Genomic DNA, 23,956 nt, shown 5'->3' on the forward strand with positions numbered 1-23,956 from the left:
AAGTACAACTATAACCAGGTGGGATCAATATACAGTGGCTGGAGATTTGGGCATAAGCCTTCCATTCAGTATTGATTTTTATGCTTCTGTCTCTGTTCCTTGGAATAAATAGTCCAGGAAACAGATGCCAGAGAACTGTTAGCTTCACCCCTGCTCTGGGCAATCACCTTGCAAGGGAACCATCACACCCCAGAGAGCAAACAGGAAGACTCAGGGAAGGGTCAAGGAAGCTTTAGCTGGGGGCATAGCCAGCCCAGCTAAAGCTGGCAAATCATTAACTCTTCAGTAACTATATAGATGGAACTAGGGGGAAAGTCTGGGCAAGGCCCCAGATATAAGGCACTGAGATTGGGAAGCTTTAGGTGACCTTTTCTCTCTTCTGAAGACTTCCCTACAATCCAGGGGATCCAGTACCTCCTAACTCCTGTAGCATTTGTCTGCTGAACCTCCCAGGCTGCCTTTGTTAAGACACCTGCCCATCTTTCAAAGCTGGGCAGCTTTGGATAAATTACTATGGTGCATACAAGTACTAATCCCTTTGGAATTTAGAGAAGTCCCATACAGGGACTCATCCCTAGAGTTGAGCTCAGTTTAGTTATACAATTGGATCACCTTCCAAGGGTGAGATCAACTTTATTAGCTTATAAATAATGTATCTACTCCCATTCCCTCAAGTTTTGACATCTGTGGGTGAATAAAAAGCCTAAACTCCTTATTTTGGGATTTGAGGCTTTCTAGAACTTTCCCCATTTACCATCAGCCCAGCCAATCTAATCTACTTACTTTCCCCTAAATTCATCCAGAACACTTGTGCCTTTATTTTGCTCCCACTATTCTTCCTGCCTTAAACACCTTCTTACTCTATTTATATATAAGTTCATCCCTTGAAAGTCTTTCTTGAACCATATCTTTCCCAGACAGCCTTCTCCATACTTTGGCTGATCAAGCTCTCCTAACTCCTATTAACACCTATCTGTCCCATTTCCTATGATATCTTGTACTGTTAAATGTCTATGTATGTGTACTGTACCTCCAATTAGAATATAAGCTTGCTGAGGGGATGGTGTCGAGCTTTTGTTTTTTTAAATCAATAGTACCCATCATAAAGTCACTGTACCACAGACATTACAAAGAGATGGTGGAAATGATAATGAAGGAAGTACCTGTTCCTTAAGGACTTGAGAAATACAGTGTTTAACTGGCACCACAACAAAGAGCACAGGAAGGTAGACTTTAGGGCCCAGATCACCCTACAAACCTTGGTTATCTCCCATAACATCCAACTTTGATTGTTTAAGATACTGCTGTGCCAATTCTTGGCTGCCTGTCGCTGGTCTTCAGCACACAATTCTAAACACAGTGGAAGTCTGAGTAATAATGTATTTTCCTCATAGACTACTGTTTGAACAAACTTGCTCCCCACTCTTATGTTCCACAAAGTCTTTCTTCACATTAGCCTTTTAAAAGGGCATGGGACAGATGGGCCCTCCCCTTCCCTCCCAGAACAGAGTCCCCTGGAAAGCTGAGAAAGTTCTCACTCAAACTACCCACGCTGGTTTTAAGCACATCTGTTCAAGTCTGCAGGCAGTAATACACATGGGGCAACTGCCCAAGTGGTCAGACTGGACTGGAGTAAGCTCCACTTTGCACAAGTCCTTCAGATCCCCAAACTCCTACTCCAAAATCACAGTGCCACCAGCTGCTTCCAAGGCTGCTTTAATCTTCTCTGCTTCTGATTTGGCAACATTGGCTTTGATTTCCTGTGGTAAGGACTCTACCAGCTTCTTTGCCTGAAATGAAAAGAAGTGGAGGATTAGAACCATAAACACTCTGGGAGACTTTATTAATAAGCCTGGTTCTTGGCTAGACGATTAAGTCTGGGGCAATTGCATCATTATAATCATGGCACAAGGCCTCCAGAGGAAAGCTGGTAGAGATGCAGAGGAAGGAGATTCTCTCAACTTCAAAACCATTAAGCAGGCAGAGGGTTGTAATGTCCTTGGAATAAGAACTCTTCATACCTGGACAAGGTTTATGCCTTGGATGTAATTCTTTACTTCCTTGATTAATTTTACTTTATCCACAGGCTTGGCTTCTGTCAGCCGAACAGTAAAATGTGTTCGTTCCTTCTGTTTGGGTGCTTCTTCCTCATCTGCTGCCTAGAATGAGAGGAAAAGGATAGGTGAAGAAGGTGAAGCCAGACATAGCCATGGACTGATTCCCCTGCCTACTTTCTAACTCTAAAAGGGAAATCAGATAGCTATCAGGCAAATTTATTGTTCCTGAAACCCCTCCACTCAGGATCAAATGAGATAATGTATATGAAATAATTTTATTAAGTGCCAGTTATAATATTAATTATTATTATTCAATCCCCCCAGAACTTTAGTTTAGCTTTACAGGAAAATAGCACTCAATGAAGATTTAGCTATTTTGCTTTTCCAAAAAGAATATAAAGCAAGACTGTCCATTTTTACCACTACCATCTGAAACAGTTATAGTAATGCTAGCCTTTGAAATAAGATATTTTTTTTAATTGAGTGAATAAGCACAGGAAAAAGAACAATTACCACTACTTGCTAATAACATGGTTTAGAGAATCTTATAAATTCAAGTAAAATTAAATGAAACAACTTCAATTGAATAGCAGGCTATAAAATAATCAGCTTTTCTATATATTATTAACAAAACTCAGAACAGGAATAAGAGAAATTCCATTCAAAATCAATACAAAAAGTGTAAAATGTCTGGCAATTTACCTACCAAGACACACCTAGGCCTTCTATGAATACAACTACAAAACACTCTCCTGATTGGTCTGTGGCAATATAATAAACAAATATTCACACCTATGGAGAAACTAACAAAGGCTTATATGAATAGAATTTGAAAAAAAAACAAAATTCACCTCAAAGAACAAAAAAAAAAAATCAAGACTCTTAAGTGAAATGAGGAAAAAAATGTGGGAAGAAAGGGAGCCTTCCAGTATTAGATCTTAAAATGTACTATAAAGGGTAACCATCAACACTATTTAATATTAATTAAGAATACATAAATATTGATCGGTGGAACAGATTAGCTAAACAAAACCCAGGAGCAATTAATTAAAACCAAGCATTGTATTTGATAAATCTAAGGAAACCAACTATTGGGCTAAGAATTTTCCATTTAACAAAAACTGCTAGAAGACCAGAAAAGCAGTCCATGACCAAAATACAAAAGGTTATATAAATAATAAATTGAAAGATACTAAAAAGACTTTCAATATACCTTCCAAAACTGTGGATGGGGGACAATTCTTAACTAGACAGATAGAGGTTATCATAAGTGATAAAAAGGGCAATTCCAATTACATAAAACAGTAAAGATTTTGCACATTAGGTATATTGTCACTTTTTTTCTGCTTTTTTCATCAACTGCTCCTTCTGAAAAGGCAGCACAACTCATTTAAGGTTTAACACAAAACTCAATAGTTAGAATGGAAGGTTAATGGGGGAAAAACTCTTTGCACCAAGTTTCTCTGATAATGATCTGATCTCCAAGACATTAGAGAACTGAACATGTGAACAAAAGCCATTCTTCAATAGATAAATGGTCAAAAGATAATAAAGCAAGCAGTTTTGGAAAGAATAAAAAAGGCAAGCTATCAATTTTAAGGAAGTTCCAAATAATTTAAAAATGGAAATTCAAACAACTCAGGTTCTACTTCACATCCATCAGATTGGCAAAGATGGCAAAAGATGAAAATGTAAAAGGGCAATGATAAAACAGGCACACTAATGCACTGTTGGTGAATTGGTCCAACTGTTTGGATAAGTAATTTGGAAATATTCCCCCAAAGTCACTAAATTGTATATATCCCTTGACCTACCAATACCACTAACTAGGCACATCCTCCAAAGAGATCAAGGAAGAAAGGACCTCTATGTACAAAAAAATTTTTAGTGGCACTTTTTTTGGTAACAAAAAATTAGAAACAAAGAATGGCTAAATAAATTATGATGTAACGTGTTTCCCCGATAATAAGACACTGTCTTATTAATTTTTTTGGAAAGAAAAACACCAGGGCTTATTTTCAGGGGAGGGCTTATGCTGTCCTGCCTCAGCTCTCCTCCGTGGCACTGCTCTCAATGGCGCCAGCAAGCAAATCACTGGGGAAGAACAGGATGACGCGCTCACTGCTGCAGCTCTGATTGGATGCAGCTGGGGGGGGGGGGGGACAGTGCATACAGAGGGTACCGTAATGTAGTGTGTAGCACAGGGGATCACCTTAACTACAGTAGCAATCTCAATAGGGCTTATTTTCGGGGGAGGGCTTATTTTTAGAGGAATCTTACACAGTAAGGGGAGGGCTTATTTTCGGGATAGGTCTTATCGGGGAAACACGGTATGTATGTATGTAACAGACTATTACTGCAAGAAAAATTATAAACATGACAGATTCAGAGAAACTTTTCCAGAGTAAGCAAAACCAGGAGGACAATTTATACACTGAATAATAACAATTTAACAAAAATAATTTTGAAAGACTTCAGAGCTCAAAGTAGTAACCACTAAAATAATCTGGGTGAGGCAGCTAGGTGGCACAGTGAGTAGAATGCCAGCCCCAGAGTCAGGAAGACCTGAGTTCAGATAGACACTTAACACACACAAAAAAAACCTAGCAGTGTGACCTTGGGCAAGTTACTTAACCCCAATTGCCCTCCAAAAAAGCAAAAAAAAAAAAAAAAATCTGGTACTGGCTAAGAAATATAATGGTGGATGAGTAGAATAGATTTCGTACCCAATACACAGTAGTACAACCACAGTAATCTAGTATTTGATAAACCCTAAGGTCTAAGGTTTTGGGACAAGAACTCACTATCTGACAAAAATTCCTGGGAAAACTAGAAAGCAGTTTGGCAGAAACTATGTATGGATGGACCAGCACCTCACACTGTATACCAAGATAAGGTCAAAATGGGTACATAATTTAGACATAATGGTAATATCATAAGAAAATTAGGGGAGCATGAAAAATGGATCTATGGATAAAGGAAAATTAATGTTCAAATAAGATAGAGAGCATTACAAGGATGTAAAATAGATCATTTTGATTACATTAAATTAAATTAAAAAGATATTGAACAAACAAAATGAATGCTACCAAGATTAGAAAAAGAGCAGGAAACTGAAGAAAAAATTTTACAGCAAGTTTCTCTGATAAAACACCTCATTTTCAAATATGTAGAACTGAGTCAAAAAAACAAAACTGTCAAACTTGTGAGAATACAAGCCATTCTCCAACTGACCAAACTGGTCAAAATATATGAACAGGCAGTTTTCAGAAGAAACCAATATCTATATGGAAAAATGTTCCAAATCACTACTGATTAGAAAAATGTAAATTAAAACAACTCTGAGGTACCATCTTACCCCAACCAAAGTGGCTAACATGACAGGAAAGGAGAATGACAAATATTGGAGGGGGTGTGGAAAAACAGATACTCATCTACTGTTGGTGGAGTTGTGAACTGATTCAACCATTCTGGAGAGCAATTTGGAACTATGCCCAAAGGGTTATAAAATTGTGCATACCCTTTAACCCAGCAATACCACTACTAGGTCTATATCCCAAAGAAATCAAAGAAAAGAGAAAGGGACATATATGTACAATATTTATAGAAATTTTTTTATGGTAGCAAAAAAAAATTTGAAATTGAGGGGGATGCCTATCAACTGAGGAATGACTAAAGTTGTGGTACATGATTGTGATGGAATACTACTTTGCTATATGAAATGACAAGCAGGACGCTTTCAGAAACACCTGGGAAGGGGCGGCTAGGTGGCACAGTGAACAGAGCACTGGCCCTGGAGTCAGGAGGACCTGAATTCAAATCCAGCTTCAGACACTTAACACAAAAAACTAGCTGTGTGACCTTGGACAAATGTGTTGTTTTGCTTCACTATAATTATTGGTTATAAGACAGGGCCTCTATTGGAGGAGGTGGCGCAGGAGAAATGTTGGATAGTGATGCAAAAGAAAAGAAAGCCAATGTAGCACATACAACCCTGTTTTCTGTTCTTTGTATATCGAAACGTTCATGTTTGTTAAACTGACAATAAAAGTAAATTTTAGAAGAGAAGGACAAGATGGATTAATGGATAGGATGCCTAAACTTTATGAGGACAAAGACCTGGGATTCAAATCTTTCCTCCTACACACAGTATCTGTGTGACCACAGGCAAATACTTTGGACTTCTCTGGGTTGCATTTTCTTCATATCAAATAGAAATGGCAACTGTCATGTAGCTTACATAAAATAATACATACAAATTTTAAAGTTGAAAAAGACCTAAGAAATTATTCAGTTCAAAGGTGTCAATCACACAGCTTATTGGCCCCATATAGCCCATACCATTCCCCTGGAATGTGGCTAGAACCATATTAAAATATATTTGGGAAATACTTAACAAAATAAATAAAACTAAGACAATAGATCACACTATCTTTTAAAACTAAGTCAACAGGGGCGGGTAGGTGGCGCAGTGAGTAAAGAGCCAGCCCCAGAGTTGGGAGGACCTGAGTTCGGTTCTGGCCTCAGACACTTAACGCACAAAAAACTAGCTGTGTAACCTTAGGCAAATTACTTAACCCCAATTGCCCTCCAAAATATGAAAAAACAAACAAACAAAAAAAACCTAAGTCAACAAGAGGCCTAAAAGGATCCTGATGTATGGCTTAGTGGCCCCTAATTTCTATTTGTGTTTGACACCACTGGTCTAATCCAAAACTCTCATTTTACAACTGGGAAATAGTCCAGGAGTCATCACCCCCAAATCACATAGCCAGTGAAGAGTAAAGCTGGAATGTGAAATCAGCCCTGATTCCAAATCCAACACCATGCTGCTTCTTTTACAGAAATTATCAATTCTAGAAGCCAGTCTTTTTTTATCTTTGTAACCCTATTACCTTGCATTATTCTGATATAAGGCAGGATCTTGACAAATGATTTTTAAAAAGCTTTAGATATTTATATCATTCTAACACCTCTTCTAATCTTGGTTAATTCAATTTCAAATCAATACAGTAAGCATTTATTAAGAGTCTGCTACTATAACTATAACCAGGGTGTGTGCACATGCATGTATATATAGTTTAGAGAAGACATGGTCACAGAATCAGAGAGGGAAAGGACCATGGCAATCACCTAGTCCAACTTATACACTAAAGGAATCCCTACCTACACAACCAAGTAGTAGCAGTAGCTAACATATATCACTTCCTCTCTCTATATCTATTACATATCACTTACTATGTGCCAGGCATTGTGCTAAGCACTTAACAAATATTATTTAATCTGGTCCTCATAATAACCCTGTGAAGTAGGTGCTATTATTATCCTCATTTTATAGATGAGGAAACTGAGGCAGATAGCAGTTAAGTGACTTGCTCAGAGTCACACAGCTGCTAAGTGACTGAAGCTGGATCTGAATTCAGGTTTTCCTGACTCTCAGCCCATCGATTTATCCACTATGTGGATGGACATCCAGTGTCTACTTGAGCTACCTCTAAGGCAAGAAGACTCAACACATCTTGAAGTAGCCCATTCTACATTTGAGAGAGGCTTTGATTGTTAGGATGTTTCTTTTGACATCAAACCTAAATTGGCCTCTTGGCAACATCTCCCTACTACTCCTGGTTCTGCCCTTTGGAACCAAACAGAACAAATCTAACCCCTTGTGCACAACAGTCATCATATTTCCCTTGAGTCTTCCCTTCTCCAGTCTAACATGCCCAGTTCCTTCAAACAGTACAGGCACCACAGGATTGAAGAAAGGCATAGATAATACACTAGATGATGACAAGATCCAAAAAGAACTAGACTAGAAAACTGGGCTGAAATTAATATGCCAAAATTTGAGGTAAATTTTTTTTTTAATTTAAGGATAATTAGGACACTAAAGCACTGTTGGTGGAACTGTGCACTGATCCAACCATTCTGGAAAACAATTTGGAACTATGCCCATAGGGCTATAATGCTATGCATGCCCTTTAACCCAGCAATACCACTAATAGGTCTATATGCCAAAGAGATAAAAAAAAAAAAGACTTAAAATTACAATATTTAGAGAAGCTCTTTTTGTGGTGGCAAAGAATCGGAAATTGAGGGGAGGCCCAACAATTGGGGAATGGCTAAGTAGTACACGATTATGATAGAATGTTCTTGTGCTATAAGAAATGACAAGCAGGATACTTTCAGAAAAACCTAGGAAAACTAATGAAATGATACCAAGTGTGTAGAACCAGAACAATGTATACAGTACCAACAATACTGTACAATGATCAACTGTGAATGACATATATTGTAGCAATAAAATTATTCTGAGGGGCTTACAATGAAAAATACTATCCACCTCCAGTGAAAGAACTGATGGGAGTCTGAATGCAGATCAAAAGCATACTTTTTTTTTTAACTTTAGTTTTCTTTTTGGTCTGTGTTTTCTTTCACAATGTGACTAACACGGAATTACATTTTGCATGACTGCCCATGAATAATCTTTACCAAATTGTTTTGTACAGTGCTACTAGGCCATAGGACATAATGGGAGGAGAAACACAAAATGATGGATAAAACGATACAAGGCCAAGGGGATATTTCAGAAGAGTTGGAGAACAAGAAGACAGACAGACAGACAGACTAAATAGCCCCAGAACTCACCTCAGAGGCTGCCTTTGCAGTAGCAGCATTTGGTACCATGCCACCCATTGGTACCAGCCCCACATCCTGGATCTTCAGTGTTTTCTGTAGGAATATAAAAAAGAACAAAATTTAACAACTGGTATTCCATCTTCTAAGCTAAGTAACTGTTGGGAGAAACTTCCTCAAAATCTAACATTCTCCCACTAGTATCTGGGAAAGACAATAATTTAGCATTTACTCAAAACCCAACTCAACAAATAGATGGCTCACTTCATTCTCTAGGCAGTGCAGTTAGGTGTCATAGTGGCTAGAGTATTGGACTTGAAGCCAGGATGATACCCAAATTCAAATCCTGCCTTCAGATTCTCACTAGCTATGCAGCCCAGAGAAAGTCGCATAACTTCCCTCAGCCTCAGTTTCCTCATCTGTAAAATGAGGATAACCTATCTCACAGGGATGTTATAAGATGAAATGAGTTAAGGAAAGTAACTTGCAAACCTTAAAGCACTATATAAATGATAGCTATTATTATTATCTTACTTATAATTACTATTATTATTATTACCTTCAATAACTCGTTGAGATCAGAGATTTCCAGTAGAGTGAGACCAGCGATGTCCTGTACTAACTGCTGAATCTTAGGAGGGTACTGCTTGGGGGCATTGTCCAGAGTGGCTCCAGCCAGAGTTTCACTTCTTCTTTGATGACAGCTGCTTCTCATTAGCCTCAGGGAACAAATACCCAATAATGGCAGCCTACACCCAACACCATTCAAACAAGAGACTGTCACAGCCCAGCAAGTGAGCAAGGGGCAATTGTACACAGGGCTTGAACCTTTCTTTCTTTCTTCCTATCTATCTATTTACTATAAACATATCTTAAAATCTAGGAGGGACCTTAGAGACACCTAGTCCAATAGCTTTTGTGTTAAGGATCCTTTTGACAGTCTGGTGAAACCCACAGCCCCCCTCTCGGAATAATGTTTTTAGATAACATGCAAGATAGTGTTGAACCTGGAGTCAGGTTCAAATCCAGCCTCAGATACTTCCTAGCTATGTGACCCTGGGGCATAACTTAAAAATCTGTCTGCCTTAGTTTCCTCAACTGTACAAATGAAAACAATAGCATCTAACTCCAAGGTTTTTTATGAAGATTAAATGAGGTTAATACTTGTAAAGGTCTTTGAAAACCTTAAAGTGGTTAGATGTAAAATAAAATATTACTACAAATGTATAAATAAAAGTGCTATGTAAATAATAGCTTGCTATAATTATTAACAAAATATATTGGATTACAAAAGAAACCAATTATGTTGTAATAAAGATGAAATTTTTTTTCCATCAAAGATCAAAAACCTTGGGGCAGCCAGGTAGCACAGCGAATAAGAGCATCGGCCCCAGTGTTGGGATGACCTGGGGATCGAATCCAGGCTCAGACACTTAGCACCCACCCAGAAACACCTGGCCGTGTAACCTTGAGCAAGTTACTTAACCCCAATTGCTTTAAAAAAAAAAAGAAAAAGATCAACATGCACCCTGGGTTAAGAACCTGATATTCTAACCCCTTCATGTGGCTCAGGAAGGGGAAAAAACAAACAATCTAGGCACAAAAAATTGCAAATTTACTACCACGGTATCTTACACCCAAGAGATGCTTAAGGCAGCTAGGTGGTAGTACCCACCCAAGGTAGAGTCAGCAAAACCTAAATTCAAATCTATCCTATGTGACTCTGGGCCAAGTCACTTAACTGGTGTCTGCCTCAGCTTCCTCAACTGAAAAATGAGAACAGCACCTACCTCACAAGATTATCATGAGGATCGAATGAGATAAATGCTCCCTTCAATATCCCTCACCCCCCTTAAGGCCTAGAAAGTGAGCGGCCCAAGGTCACACTGGCTGAGACCAGGACTTGGTCTCCCATACAAGGAGCCCCTGGGCGGGGGGTGGGGAGGATAGGACCCAAGGAGGGGTGGAAAAGTGTCACCCTCCCCCTTTTTCTAGGCGCAAGAAAAGGTTGCAACTCTACTTAACTCATGGGGGGGATCGCGAGCTCCATAAAGGGTTGTGGGTTCAGATTGGGGGTCTGTGGGCGCCAGACTAAAGGGGTCGCAGGCTCCAGACTGGGGGGTGAGGGGAGACACAAGTTACCGACTAAAGGTCGCAGACTCCGAGAAAGACCTCTCCCAGCAAGGGAGTGAGCAGCCTTAGGCACCCCTCTCGGCCTCATGCCGCCAGGCCGCGGCTCCTACTTCACCCCAAGCCCCGGAGGCCCAACCCCACCAGTCCCGGCCCCGGTTCGGGTACCTGCTCTGGAGCAGGGCCGCGTCCCGGAACCTCAAACAGGGCCCCCTCAGGGAGGTAGCAGCCGCAGCCAGCATCACGGTGGGCGCGAGAAGGTCACTCACGCGGTTGTACAGGCGAAAAGCGACGCTCTAGCCCGCCCAGGGGCAGCTCTCGCTGACCCAGAAGTGCCACTCTACCACGGGCCAGCTTCCTTAGTCTCGTTGGTTGAGGGTTACCCACAATTCCCCAGCCATCTGAGAAGGAGCCTTTAATGTGGAGGCAGACAGGGCATGCGCTTCAATTTAGGCGTTCTTAGTCACGTGGCTACCTCGATTATAGGCGCCGCTTGCCCTAAGCGGTTCTTTGCCTTTTAAGTGTTATGTTGAACATAAAATGTAAGAATGTTTGATATATTTTTTTTTTACTTGGCATATTAAAGTAAACGTAGTAAAAAAGATCGGAATCTGCCGCTTTGGGAAGGTAGCTCAGGCAACCATATTTTAAACGTGCCAAGTACCGTGCTGCACGCTAGGAGCACACCCACTGCCTGGTCAGAAACAAGTACCCGCGCCAGAGGAGCTTGTAATCAAAGAAGGCTGCATGCAAACTGCTGTGGATCAGTCAAGTCAAAAAGCATTTATTAAACAAACGCCAACCATGTTCAAGGCACTGTGAGGGATGACTTGCAGTGAAGTTTCCCCATTCTGAACATCCTATATTCTTATTACTTCCTTATATTTTGTAACTAAGTTCAATATAGCTTCCACATATATATGTAAGTCATTGTGTATTTCAAGGTAATGTAATACATATTGAGTATAAATACAATTGATTGGATTAACTATTGAGACCAAATTAGAAGTGTTTTTAGTTTGGGGAAAGGAATGGTAGTTCAGAGGTAACAAAGGGTTAAGTTTCTATAGAACTGCAAGAATTGCTGAAACAAGACTACTGATAAAAAGTATCAGACAGTAGCCTTGGAAAGAAGTTGAGTTCCCAGAGAACTCCTAGATAATAACACTAAAAATGAAGTAATGTTGGCAGCAGCAGGTGGATTTGACCAATCAGAAAGTACACAGTGGCCTTGGGATACTCAGGCCCAGATAAGGACACATTTAGGTTGGACTGAAGGGGGTTCAGTATGGTTCATCCCTAGGGATACAAAGGCTCCCCTCATCCTTAAACATTTTTTTTTAAAGAATGAAAAGGGAGATAAAAGTGATAGATTTGTATAATGATAATGTAAAGGAATTAGAGGAAGAAATAGATAGCAAAACTATATTAGTGGGAGACCTTAATCTCCCCCTATCTGAACTTGATAAATCCAACCTCAAAATAAACAAGAAAGAAGTTAAGGAGGTGAACAGGATTTTAGAGAGGATAGGTATGATAGATCTCTGGAGAAAACTGAATGGGGATAAAAAGGAATATACTTTCTTCTCAGCAGTTCATGGCACATATTCAAAAATTGACCATGTTCTAGGGCATAAAAACCTCACAATTCTATGCAGTAAGGCAGAAATATTAAACACATCATTCTCAGATCATGATGCAATAAAAATTATATGCAATAAAGGGCCAGGAAAATACAGACTAAAAACTAACTGGAAATTAAACAATTTGATCCTAAAGAATGAGTGGGTCAAACAAGAAATTGTAGAAACAATCAGTAATTTCATTCAAGAGAATGATAATAATGAGATAACATACCAAAATCTGTGGGATGCATTAAAGGCAGTTCTTAGGGGAAGTTTTATATCCCTGAGTGCATACGTGATTAGAGAAAAGGGAGCTCAACGAATTGGGCATGCAATTAAAAAACCTAGAAAAAGAACAAATTCAAAATCCCCAATTAAATACTAAACTAGAAATATTGAAGACTAAAGGAGAGATTAATAAAATCGAAATTAAGAAAACTATTGAACTAATAAATAAAACCAAGAGCTGGTTTTATGAAAAAACCAACAAAATTGATAGACCCTTAGTCAATATGATAAAAAAAAAAAAGAAAGAAGAAAACCAAATTATGAGTATCAAAAATGAAAAGGGTGAATCTACCTCCAATGAAGAGGAAATCAAAACAATAATTAGGAATTATTTTTCCCAATTGTATGCACATAAATTTGACAATCTTAGGGAAATGGATGAATATTTAGAAACATACAAGTTGCCCAGATTAACTGAAGAGGAAGTAGATTACTTAAATAATCCCATCTCAGAAAAAGAAATTGAACAAGCCATCAGTCACCTCCCTAGGAAAACATCTCCAGGGCCATATGGATTCACTAGTGAATTCTATCAAACATTTAAAGAACAATTGATTCCAATACTCTACAAATTATTTGGGAAAATTAGTGAAGAAGGAGTCCTACCAAATTCTTTTTATGACACAAACATGGTACTGATACCTAAATCAGGAAGAGATAAAACAGAGAAAGAAAATTATAGACCAATCTCCCTCATGAATATAGATGCAAAAATTCTAAATAAAATACTAGCCAAAAGACTACAGCAACTTATCTCAAGAATAATACACTTTGATCAGGTAGGATTTATTCCAGGAATGCAAGGATGGTTTAATATTAGGAAAACCATCAGTATAATTGAGCATATCAACAATAAAACTAGCAGAAACCACATGATCATCTCAATAGATGCAGAAAAGGCTTTTGACAAAATACAACATCCATTCCTATTAAAAACATTAGAAAGTATAGGAATAAATGGAGCCTTCCTTAAAATAATAGGTAGCATCTATTTAAAGCCATCAGCAAGTATTATATGCAATGGGGAGAAGCTGGAAGCATTTCCCATAAGATCAGGGGTGAAACAAGGGTGTCCACTATCACCCCTGTTATTCAATCTGGTACTAGAAATGTTAGCAGTAGCAATTGGAGAAGAAAAAGAAATCAAAGGAATCAAGTTAGGCAAAGAAGAGACCAAGCTATCACTCTTTGCAGATGATATGATGATATACTTAGAGAATCCTAGAGAATCAAGTAAAAAACTGCTTGAGACAATAAATAAATTTGGCAAAGTTGCAGGATATAAAATAAACCCACATAAATCCTCGGCATTCCTATATATTTCCAATGAAACTCAACAGCAAGAAGTAGAAAGAGAAATCCCATTTAAAGTTACTGTAGACATTATAAAATATTTGGGAATCTACCTGCCAAAACAAACCCAGGACCTGTATGATCATAACTACAAAACACTTTTCACACAAATAAAGTCAGATCTAACTAATTGGAAAAATATCAATTGCTCATGGCTAGGTCGAGCTAATATAATAGAAATGACAATTTTACCTAAATTAAATTATATATTTAGTGCCATACCAATTAATTTACCAAAAAAACTACTTTATAGAGTTAGAAAAAATAGTAACAAAATTCATCTGGAAGAATAAACGGTCCAGAATATCAAGGGAATTAATGAAAAAAATGCTAGGGAAGGTGGACTAGCTTTACCAGATTTCAATCTGTACTATAAAGCAGCAATCATCAAAACTACTTGGTACTGGCTGAGGAATAGAGGAGTGGATCAATGGAATAGATTAGGCACACGAGATTCAGAAGTCAACGACTACAGTAATGTATTGTTTGATAAACCCCCAGACCCTGGTTTTTGGGATAAGAACTCACTATTTGACAAAAACTGCTCGGAAAACTGGAATATAGTATGGCAGAAACTGGACATAGACCATTATCTAACACCATATACCAAAATCAAGTCTAAATCGGTTCATGATCTAGGTATAAAGGTTGATACTGTAAGCAGTCTGCTAAAACAAGGAATAGTTTACCTGTCAGACTTGTGGAGAGGGAATGACTTTATGATGAAACAGGAATTAGAGAACATTATAAAATGTAAAATGGATAATTTTGACTACATGAAATTGAAAAGTTTCTGTACAAATAAAGCCATTGTAACCAAGATTAGGAGGGAGATGGGAAATTGGGAAAGAATCTTTACAACCTATGTCTCTGACAAAGGACTCATCTCTAAAATATACAGAGAACTGAGTCAAATTTATAAGAATACAAGTCATTCCCCAATTGATAAATGGTCAAAGGATATGAACAGGCAGTTTTCAGAGAAAGAAATTAAAGCTATCCATAAGCACATGAAGAAATGCTCTAATTCACTATTGATTAGAGAAATGCAAATCAAAACAACTCTGAGGTACCACATCTCACCAGTTAGATTGGCTAAGATGACAAAACAGGAAAATGACAAATGCTGGAGAGGATGTGGGCAAACTGGAACACTGATGCATTGTTGGTGGAGTTGTGAACTGATCCAGCCTTTCTGGAAAGCAATCTGGAACTATGCCCAAAGGGCTATAAATACTTTCATACCCTTAGATCCAGCAATACCACTCCTAGGGTTATATCCCAAAGAGATCATAGAAATGGGAGAAAGACCCATATGTACAAAAATGTTTATAGCAGCTCTTTTTGTGGTGGCAAAGAATTGGAAATTAAGGGGGTGCCCATCAATTGGGGAATGGCTGAACAAGTTGTGGTATATGCATGCTATGGAATATTATTGCGCTATAAGAAACGGGGAGCAGGCGGTCTTCATATTTACCTGGAGAGGCTTAAAAGAACTGATGCTGAGTGAGAAGAGTAGAACCAGGAGGAATTTGTACACAATTACAGACACAACGTATGTGTGATGACCAACTTTGATAGACTGGACTCTTCTCAACAATGCAGGGATATGTCAATCCCAAAAGACGCACGATGGAGAGAAAAACGTGCATCCAGAGAAAGAACTAGAAAGAACTAAATTTATATCCAGGTGGAAGCAAAATACCTGATCTTTTTCGTTCTCTTATTTGATTTTATGTCCTCTTTACCATTTTTTCATTCCAGCTGGTACAATCCATCCTTATAACCTGACCATTGTATAATGTGAAAGTATTTACAGATCCTATACTTGATTATAAGACGCCATGGGGGGGGGAGGGGAAGGAGGGGGACAAAATGTGAAATTCAAGGAATTGTGGAATTGAATCCTGTAAACTAAAAGGAAACAAACAAATTAATAAATTAAAAATTGAATTTTTAAAAATAAAAAAAAAGAAATACCTTCAGTCAGATGGTGAAGAACCTACAGAAGCAAAATTTGAGGAACATCAAATGAGTGAATACAATTCAACTAGAAGTGATCTCCCCCTCAAATTTTTTTAAATTTTGAACTTATTTATTTACTTTTAGTTCACAACATTCAGTTCCACAATCCCTTGAGTTCCAAATTTTCTCCCCCTTCCTCTCCTCTCCCCTTCTCCCCATGGTGGCATGCAATCCAATACAGGTTCTACAAATACCTTCACATTAAACATTAGCTAGGTTGTAAAGAATTATAACCAATGGAGTGAACAACAAGAAAGAAGGAACAAAACACAACAACAACAAAAAAGAGAGAGCAAGTAGTTTGCTTCGATCTGCATTCAGACTCTGTAATTCTTTCTTTGGATGTGGATAGCCCTTTCCATCATGAGTCTTTTGGTGTTGTCTTACAGTGTTGTGTTACTGAGAGGAGCCCAGTCTATTGAAGTTAGTCATCACAGATATGTGTCTGTAATTGTGTACAATATTCTCCAGATTCTGCTCTCCTCACTCAGCACCAGTTTAACCAGTCTCTCCAGGTTATTATGAAGTCCGTCTGCTCCTCATTTCTTGTAGCACAATAATATTCCATTACATTCATATATATATATACCACAACTTGTTTAGCCATTCTCCAATTGATGGGCATTCCCTTGATTTCCAATTCTTTGCCACCACAAAAAGAGCTGCTATAAATATTTTTGTACATATGGGTCCTTTTCCCACTTGCATGATCTCTTTGGGATACCGTCCTAGAAGTGGTATTGTGGGTCAAAGGGTATTGCACATTTTTATAGCCCTTTGGCCATAGTTCCAAATTGCTCTCCAGAATGCTTGGATCTGTTCACAACTCTACCAAAAATGCATTAGTGTTCCAATTTTCCCTCATCTTCTCCAGCATTTATCATTTTCCTGTTTTATCATGTTAGCCAATCTGACTGGTAAGATGTGGTACCTCAGAATTGTTTTAATTTGCATTTCTCCAATCAATAGTGAGTTAGAGCATTTTTTCATATGCTTATAGATATCTTTTAATTTCTTCCTCTGAAAGCTGCCTGTTCATATCCTTTGACCATATATCAATTCCCTTAAATTTCTTAAACCTTTTTATCTGGACTTCTCCTTTGCACTTAACCCTGTTCTATCTGGAATCATACTTATTTCATTTTATTTATCTTATACACATCTTATTTCCCTATTAGACTATAAACTCCTTGAATGTAGGAACTATGTAATTTTTCATCTTTGTCTCCCTGGCACTTAGCATAGTGTCTTGCACACAGTAAACGAGTATTAACATTTTTTAAAGCTGACATATGCAATGCTTTCAAGTTTGCAAAATACTTTATGCCTATTATCTCATCTGATCTTCACAACAACACTGTGAAGTAGACACTATTATTAAATCCACTTTACAGATAAGGAAACTGAGGCTCAAAGAAGCTAACTAATTTACCAAAAGTCACACAGCTCTAGGAAGCATCAGGGGTAGGACCTGAACATGAGTCTTCCTGACTATCTAGTATACTTTATTGCCTCAGCAAATGTTTATTGAATTATTAAATTCTTTTCTAGTTCTTTTCAGTAATACCTATTTTTGCTACAGGATTTATTAAGGGGAACTGGTCTTCTAAACTTTAGAATATCCTCTTGGTTTATAAGATAAATAATAATGGATCTCCAGTCACCATTTATTGTGTTTTTACTGTGTGCTGAAGACCAGGTTGTAAGGTATTGTCTGTAGTTCTTCATTATGGCTACATGGTTATAGGCCAAACCTCAGCTGAGAAGAAGAATTCTAAGGCCAGTTCGACTCAAAATAATGCACTGTTATTCCTCTTTGAGAACCAAGGATTGTGGAGAACAGTGGCCAGAATCCTAAAGTCCAGCTGCCCTGAATCTCACTATCTTCTGATCTCCTCTCAATACTTTTACACCCATGACAGGGGCCAGTAACTAGTACCCCAGTTTCTAGTGACACCATTTTCCTTTTGCAAAGGAATAATCACTTTAAAAAAATAGCAAGAACAAAGTGTAGACATTTTTCCCCCAATACCTCAGTCTCTGGGAGAGGAAGTAGACTCAAACCTAGCTCAGTTCCCACAAAGCAATGGTCCCACTGAGTTCATGTCCAAAGATGACATCTCTGCCATATGAGTCCTTTTATAAATTTGCACTGGACTAGGGTCCCAAAGGTCACTTCTTACTCTTTGGGGAATTGATGCTAATAATAACAAATAATATTAATACATAACATTTATATACTGCCTACTATGTGCTAGGCCCTGTGCTAAGCACTTTACAAATATCATATTTGATTCTCCCATCAACACTGGGAAGTAGGCAATGTTATTATAACCATTTTACAGTTAAGGAACCTGAGGCAAAAGTGTCTGAGGGTGAATTTGGACTCAGGTTCTTCCTGATTCCAGGTACTCACTGATGCTTCACCTAACTGCCCTGCTCTGGAACCCAGACTCTGGAACAAAGAAACACTAGTGAGACCCCCCCCTGACCTTTTGAACTCATGAGGTTCATGGCTCTAATCTCCATCTAAAAGGGCAAAGAACATAGCAGAGACTAAGGATGGAGATCTCCTTCATGAAGCCACTAGGAAGTGGTTGGAACAGACAGGCTTTTCTGAATGCCTTCACAGCCAATCAAAGAGCCTCCTCCATGGATAGCATAAGGTTTTGAGTTCCAAATTCTCTCCTTCCCTCTAGCTCCTCTCTCACCCATTGAGAAAGCAAGCAATGTGATATAAATTATACATGCAATGTCATGCAAAACATTTTCATATTAGCCATTTTGCAAAAACTAAAAATAAAGTGAAAAAAGTATGCTTCAATCTACACTCAGAGTTCATCAGTTCCTTGGAGGTGGTTAGCATTTTCATCATGAGTCCTCTGGAATTGTCTTGGATCATTGTATTGATTAGAATAGCTAAGTCTTTCACAGTTGATCCTTGTTGGAGCCTCACTGTTGCTGTGTACAAAGTTCTCCTGGTTCTGCTCACTTCACTGTGCATCAGTTCATGTAAGTCTTCCAGGTTTTTTTAAAACCATTTTTCTCATCATTTCTTATAGCATAATAGTATTCTATCACAATCATATACCACAATTTGTTCAGTCATTCTTCAACTGGTAAGCATTTCTTAGGAATTATTCTTGATTTATACACTTTGCCTTCATTCTCCAGTTCACACATTCAATCAGGGAACCCTCTCTTTTTTTGAAAGCTAAGGCTAACTCTGACAATATCTTTGGTTGTTTTGGGGCCAGCTGGGGGGGCAACTGCTTTTTTTCAGGAAGTAGATATATTGTAACAGCTGATGCTAAAGACTCTCTTCAGTTACAGCATATAGTCAGGGCTAAGATTAAGCTGATGAAATCCAATAAGCAAATCAAGGGAGTATCTGTAAAATACTGGCCCTCTGACTGAACTCTATCATCACCCTCTAGACTTTAAATCTAGAAAACAGCTTCTGTCCCACTGGCATTCAGTAATGTTCACAGAGTACCCACTATGTGTCTAACACAAAGGGTTTAGTGCAAAATGAAGTGTTATAAAAGGAATTAGAAGACAATTCCTCTGTCCTTTAGTGACTCATCATCTCATGGGAAAACCCAGCACAGTCCTATATTACTACATTTCATTTTACCCACTTCGCTCCAAATCTGCCAAAATATACAGTTGCTCTGTAAAGGATATTGATTCATAACAACCGTCTCTATATTGGCAAAGCTTATGTCAGAGGCTCCCTCCTGACACAAAGGTAAAGTTTAGGAACCTCTCAATTCTCTGCCTCTTTTCCCCCATCCAGGTGTAACATGGGAACTTTAGGGTCTGATACTTTGAGGGGCACCACCAGTTCCTCTTATAAGTGTTCAGGTTTTCAAAGCTTTGAGCCACAAAACAGATTTACATAGTAAAGGAGACAAGAACTTTATTTTTGAGCTCATAATCAAAAGATTCTGCTGCCAATCAGGCTATCCTTCACCCAGAGAAGGGTACAGTACGTCCAACTTACAATACTGTCCCCTCCAAGAGGGTGTTCATGCTGGGGTTGGCTTCTTCACATTCATGTTTAGGAGCACATTGCTTTTTTAACCCACACCTCTTCCCTAGTTATTGGTTCCTGTAGGTGTCCTATGCTTGCTGTCATCCAATTTTGGCAGGTATCATGGGTCCTTCTTGGGGTTATTCTCTACTTTCCCATGTGGCTTGCCACAGTTCAATTCTCCCCCACCAGATTGTACAAGTTCCTTTTTCTCCAGGGACCACCAGCTCTGGAGTAGCTGAACCCTTGGAGGAGTTTCAGTGCAACCTTAGTTGACAAGACTACATAGGTCTTTCATGGCTCCAGAGCCCAATGCTTGTGCTATTTAAATGTGTTTTGTTTTAAATTACTCACAGCCCCAGGAATGGGAACACCTCTCTCTTAGACTGAACAAATGGATTTATTCCCTGCTCCAGATCAGCTCATGGTGATACCATTCCATTTACTTCCTCCTTCCCCCAACATTTGGGAGAGGAGGGAATAATCCCACTTGAATTAGTGTCTCCCACTAAATGTTTTGGAGTTTAGAGAGACTTAGGAGTTGCTTTTTGAAAGTCTCCAAAAAGGGAAAGGCAAAGCAGATGACTGATCTTAGCCCAGGTATATGAGACTCAGAAGGGTGGGGGTAATCTGACTAAATATACCTCGTATTATTTGTCCTCACAATAGTTGTGAAAATATCAGCATCATCCCCATTTTGGAGAGGAGAAAACAGGCTTTTGAGAAGCTCAATCTCTCCTAAGTCCTTCTCAATTTTAATTCCTTACCTCTGAGAATACCCCCTATTTATCTTGTCCCTATCTTGTTTGTCCATCGTTGCTTATTGTCTTGCCCACCAAACTGTGAGCTCTGTGAGAGCAGGGGCTGCCTTTAGCCTTTCCTTGTATCCTTAGCATATCTTATTGTTGTCATATAGTAGGAGCACCAATTCATAGGATCATGGATCATCTTGTTTTCATATCCCAGAGTCTACCCCCATGTCTGGTGGATTGCAGGTACTTAATAAATGCATACTGAATGAATTTAGTCCAACTCCCTCATTTTACTGATTGAAAAGACATAAAATGACTTGCTAAAGGTCACACTTTAACTTGCTAAAGTTTGAGTGGCATTCAGATCTGACACATGGCTCTCTGACTTCAAATTCAGAACTCTTTCTGCTCTGACATACTGCTTCACCAGTGCTGAGTTCAAATCTTGTCTCACTGTGTGACTATGGGCAGATTCCAACTTCCTTGCACTTAGTTTTCTTTATCTATTATATTCAAATCCATGAATTAATGGAACATTTAATGCTGGGATGAACTTGTCCTCAAAGGGAAAGGGGGTAAAATCCTTAAGGTTTAGCTGAGTTCTTTGATGAGAGGTATATGTTATTCAATTAGATTAACTTTTTATAAGCTTATTGGCAAGTGAAGTCACACCACATGTCTCCTGGAAACCACTGACCCAAAAAGACCTAGGAACTACTGTAGATCTTAGGCTCAATTTTATGTCCATTTGCCTCCTGTCCTGGGCAGGAGAGCATCATACCAGAAGTCCCATCCACCTGCATACCAAGAGGAAGCCCACAGACAATTCAGGAAGAAAGCACAGTTGTGGAAGAGGCTACTATTGCCCAGCGTGGTAGTGGACACAGTCCAGTAATGACACACATGAAGACTTGGGGAAAAATATATTTAGTGTTTGAACAGACAGAATGAAAATGGTTAAAATGTCAGAGAGGAGTATTTAAAATGCAAACAATTATAAGTTTTGTAGCCCCCCCTCCTTCATGAATCTTTGCCCCTACTCATCACCCCAAATACATACACACAGTTTGCTTCCAGGTCCAAGGCAGCTCTGGAGATGTTGTAACTGTGATGGAACCAATCATCAAAGCCAAGATTCAGTCTTCACAGCCTCTGAGGGCAGCAGAGACCCAAACAGAAGATGGGGTGAGCTGGGGGAATGCATTAGAAGGGCAAATTAAGAGCACCCCCAAGTACCAAGGGCAGACCTGCTGAGAACCAACATATCTTTGTGATTGACTCTGGAACCTTAGAAATAAACCTTCTCACACCAGAATGTGATGTTGTTCTCTGGTCTACATCACAGCCAACCCAAGTTACAAGGAGCTGAATCTATAAATGCCACAAAGAAAGAAGGCACACCTGAGTAGACCACTGCACGCAGGTAAGTAGGTGAGGGTGGGGAGGTGAAAAGGATCAGTGGACACCACTGATTCCTCTAAGAGGCTATATGAAGTGCACAATTCAAGGCATGGGAAATCATGCCAGGTCAATGACCTTCTTTACACCCTGAAATGGCAAAGTCAGAAGTATCTGGGGAACCCTCTTGGTCCTTTTGATGGATTCTTTGGCAAACTTAGGTCCAAAGGCTCTGTTGGACCTCAATCTTGACCCAAATCACTTTTCACTGAGATTCCATAGTTTAATCGAAGTTGCTCCAAGAAAACAAATGTTAAAATGGTATGTGGTATCAGGCGGATAGCAGCAGGAAACGTACCCTGAAATGAGAGAGGGAAAAGATAAAGTGGAGGCAGGAGTGGTGTTCAGGTATATGAAAAAATCCTTGATACTAATCTAGGGGACCTAGACCCTTCAATGGCACAAAACACAAATATATGCAATAAGGCTGCTGTGACTTACCTGTAGAATTATACAAGGTATATAAGTCTTAAAATAAAATAAAAAACTCTCAACCTGGCACTTCCATAATATAGTTTCCATCTACCTTTCTAGTCTTACTGCATATCCCTCCCCTTGAACACTTTTCCTTCCATTGAAACTATCTGGCTAGTCAGTCTTCCACCCCTGCACAAGTCATCTTTTAAGTCTGGAATTTACTTGAACCTCACACCTGTCTCAGAATTCCTGTTTGTTTTGTTTAGGTGTTTTTCAGTTGTGTCTAAATCTTTGTGACCCCTTTTGGGGGGTTTTCTTCACTAAGATAATGGAATATTTTGCCATTTGGCTAAGCGATCTGTCCAGGGTCACACAGCTAATAAGTGTCTGAGAATTCCTAGGTTCCTTCAAAGCACAGCTCAGTTAACAGATTTATTCTAGATCTCACTCCTTTCCTCACTTTCCTCCACACAATTCCTCCCATCTCTTCCCCCCACCCCCAGTTATCAGAACTCTCTCCTTCTTGAAATCACTTTATATATATTTATTATGTATATGTTGTATTACCCCCAGTAGAAAGTAAATGTATTTCTAGCTCCTAGTGCAAGACTTTGTACTCCTTTAATAAATGCTTATTGAATTGAATTCAATATAGGAAACTCTGAATCAGATTACAAACTATATATGGAAGTGGACTGCCCGAGGTACATGGAGGTTAAGGGACCTGCTCAGGGTCACACAGCTAGTAGGTGCCAGAGATAAGGATTTGAACTAAGCTATCCACTAAACCAGCATGCCTCTAACTTGCTTATTATAGTATACCTCTGGGTTAACTCCCCAACTCAAACCTGCAAGTTAGATTCTCCAAAGGGTGGTGATTTTCATAGATTTCAAGATACCATATGTATCTATGACACTAAAATGAGCCCCTATGGGTAAGCTAATTTTTTTTTGAGGGGGGAAGACAGGGCAACTGGGGTTAAGTGATTTGCCCAAGGTCACACAACTAGTGTTAAGTGTCTAAGGCTGGATTTGAACTCAGGTCCTCCTGACCCCAGGGCTGGTACTCTATTCATTAAGCCACCTAGCCACCCCAGTAAGCTAATTTTTTAACAGTCAGCCAGAAGAGTCTTCTGTATAGATATGTTTATTTTAAAGCAGGCCTGAACAAGCTGCAGCCCT

General features: G+C 39.0%; 2 protein-coding genes across 10 annotated transcripts in view; both read right to left on the bottom strand.

The window, feature by feature from the left end:
- Positions 1 to 1,366: 1,366 nt before the first annotated feature.
- MRPL12 (mitochondrial ribosomal protein L12) lies at positions 1,367 to 11,178 on the bottom strand. 2 transcript variants are annotated; one of them, XM_069064061.1, is made up of 5 exons: positions 10,989 to 11,178; positions 9,250 to 9,409; positions 8,703 to 8,786; positions 2,022 to 2,159; positions 1,367 to 1,790 (listed from the first exon to the last, which is right to left on the bottom strand). In XM_069064061.1, exons 1-5 carry the CDS (start codon positions 11,060 to 11,062, stop codon positions 1,674 to 1,676), a joined length of 573 nt encoding a protein of 190 aa, XP_068920162.1. In that variant the 5' UTR covers positions 11,063 to 11,178; the 3' UTR covers positions 1,367 to 1,673. The 2 variants fall into 2 exon arrangements, with proteins under 2 accessions (XP_068920162.1, XP_068920161.1); XM_069064060.1 differs by having other exon boundaries at positions 9,250 to 9,439; positions 10,989 to 11,175.
- Positions 11,179 to 21,807: 10,629 nt separating this feature from the next.
- Positions 21,808 to 23,956, bottom strand: part of LOC138142939 (mitochondrial dicarboxylate carrier-like) — a 39,632-nt gene continuing 37,483 nt past the window's right edge. For all 8 annotated transcript variants that reach the window (XM_069064068.1, XM_069064070.1, XM_069064072.1 and 5 more), the window contains one exon: positions 21,808 to 22,656. In XM_069064068.1, the coding sequence (XP_068920169.1) occupies positions 22,540 to 22,656 (117 nt within the window). In that variant the 3' untranslated portion in view covers positions 21,808 to 22,539. The remainder of the gene's footprint in view (positions 22,657 to 23,956) is intronic.

Source organism: Petaurus breviceps, unplaced genomic scaffold (assembly GCF_028583685.1).
Source record: "Petaurus breviceps papuanus isolate PSGF00001 unplaced genomic scaffold, PetGlider_PUasm1.0 90617, whole genome shotgun sequence".
Lineage (NCBI taxonomy): Eukaryota > Metazoa > Chordata > Mammalia > Diprotodontia > Petauridae > Petaurus > Petaurus breviceps.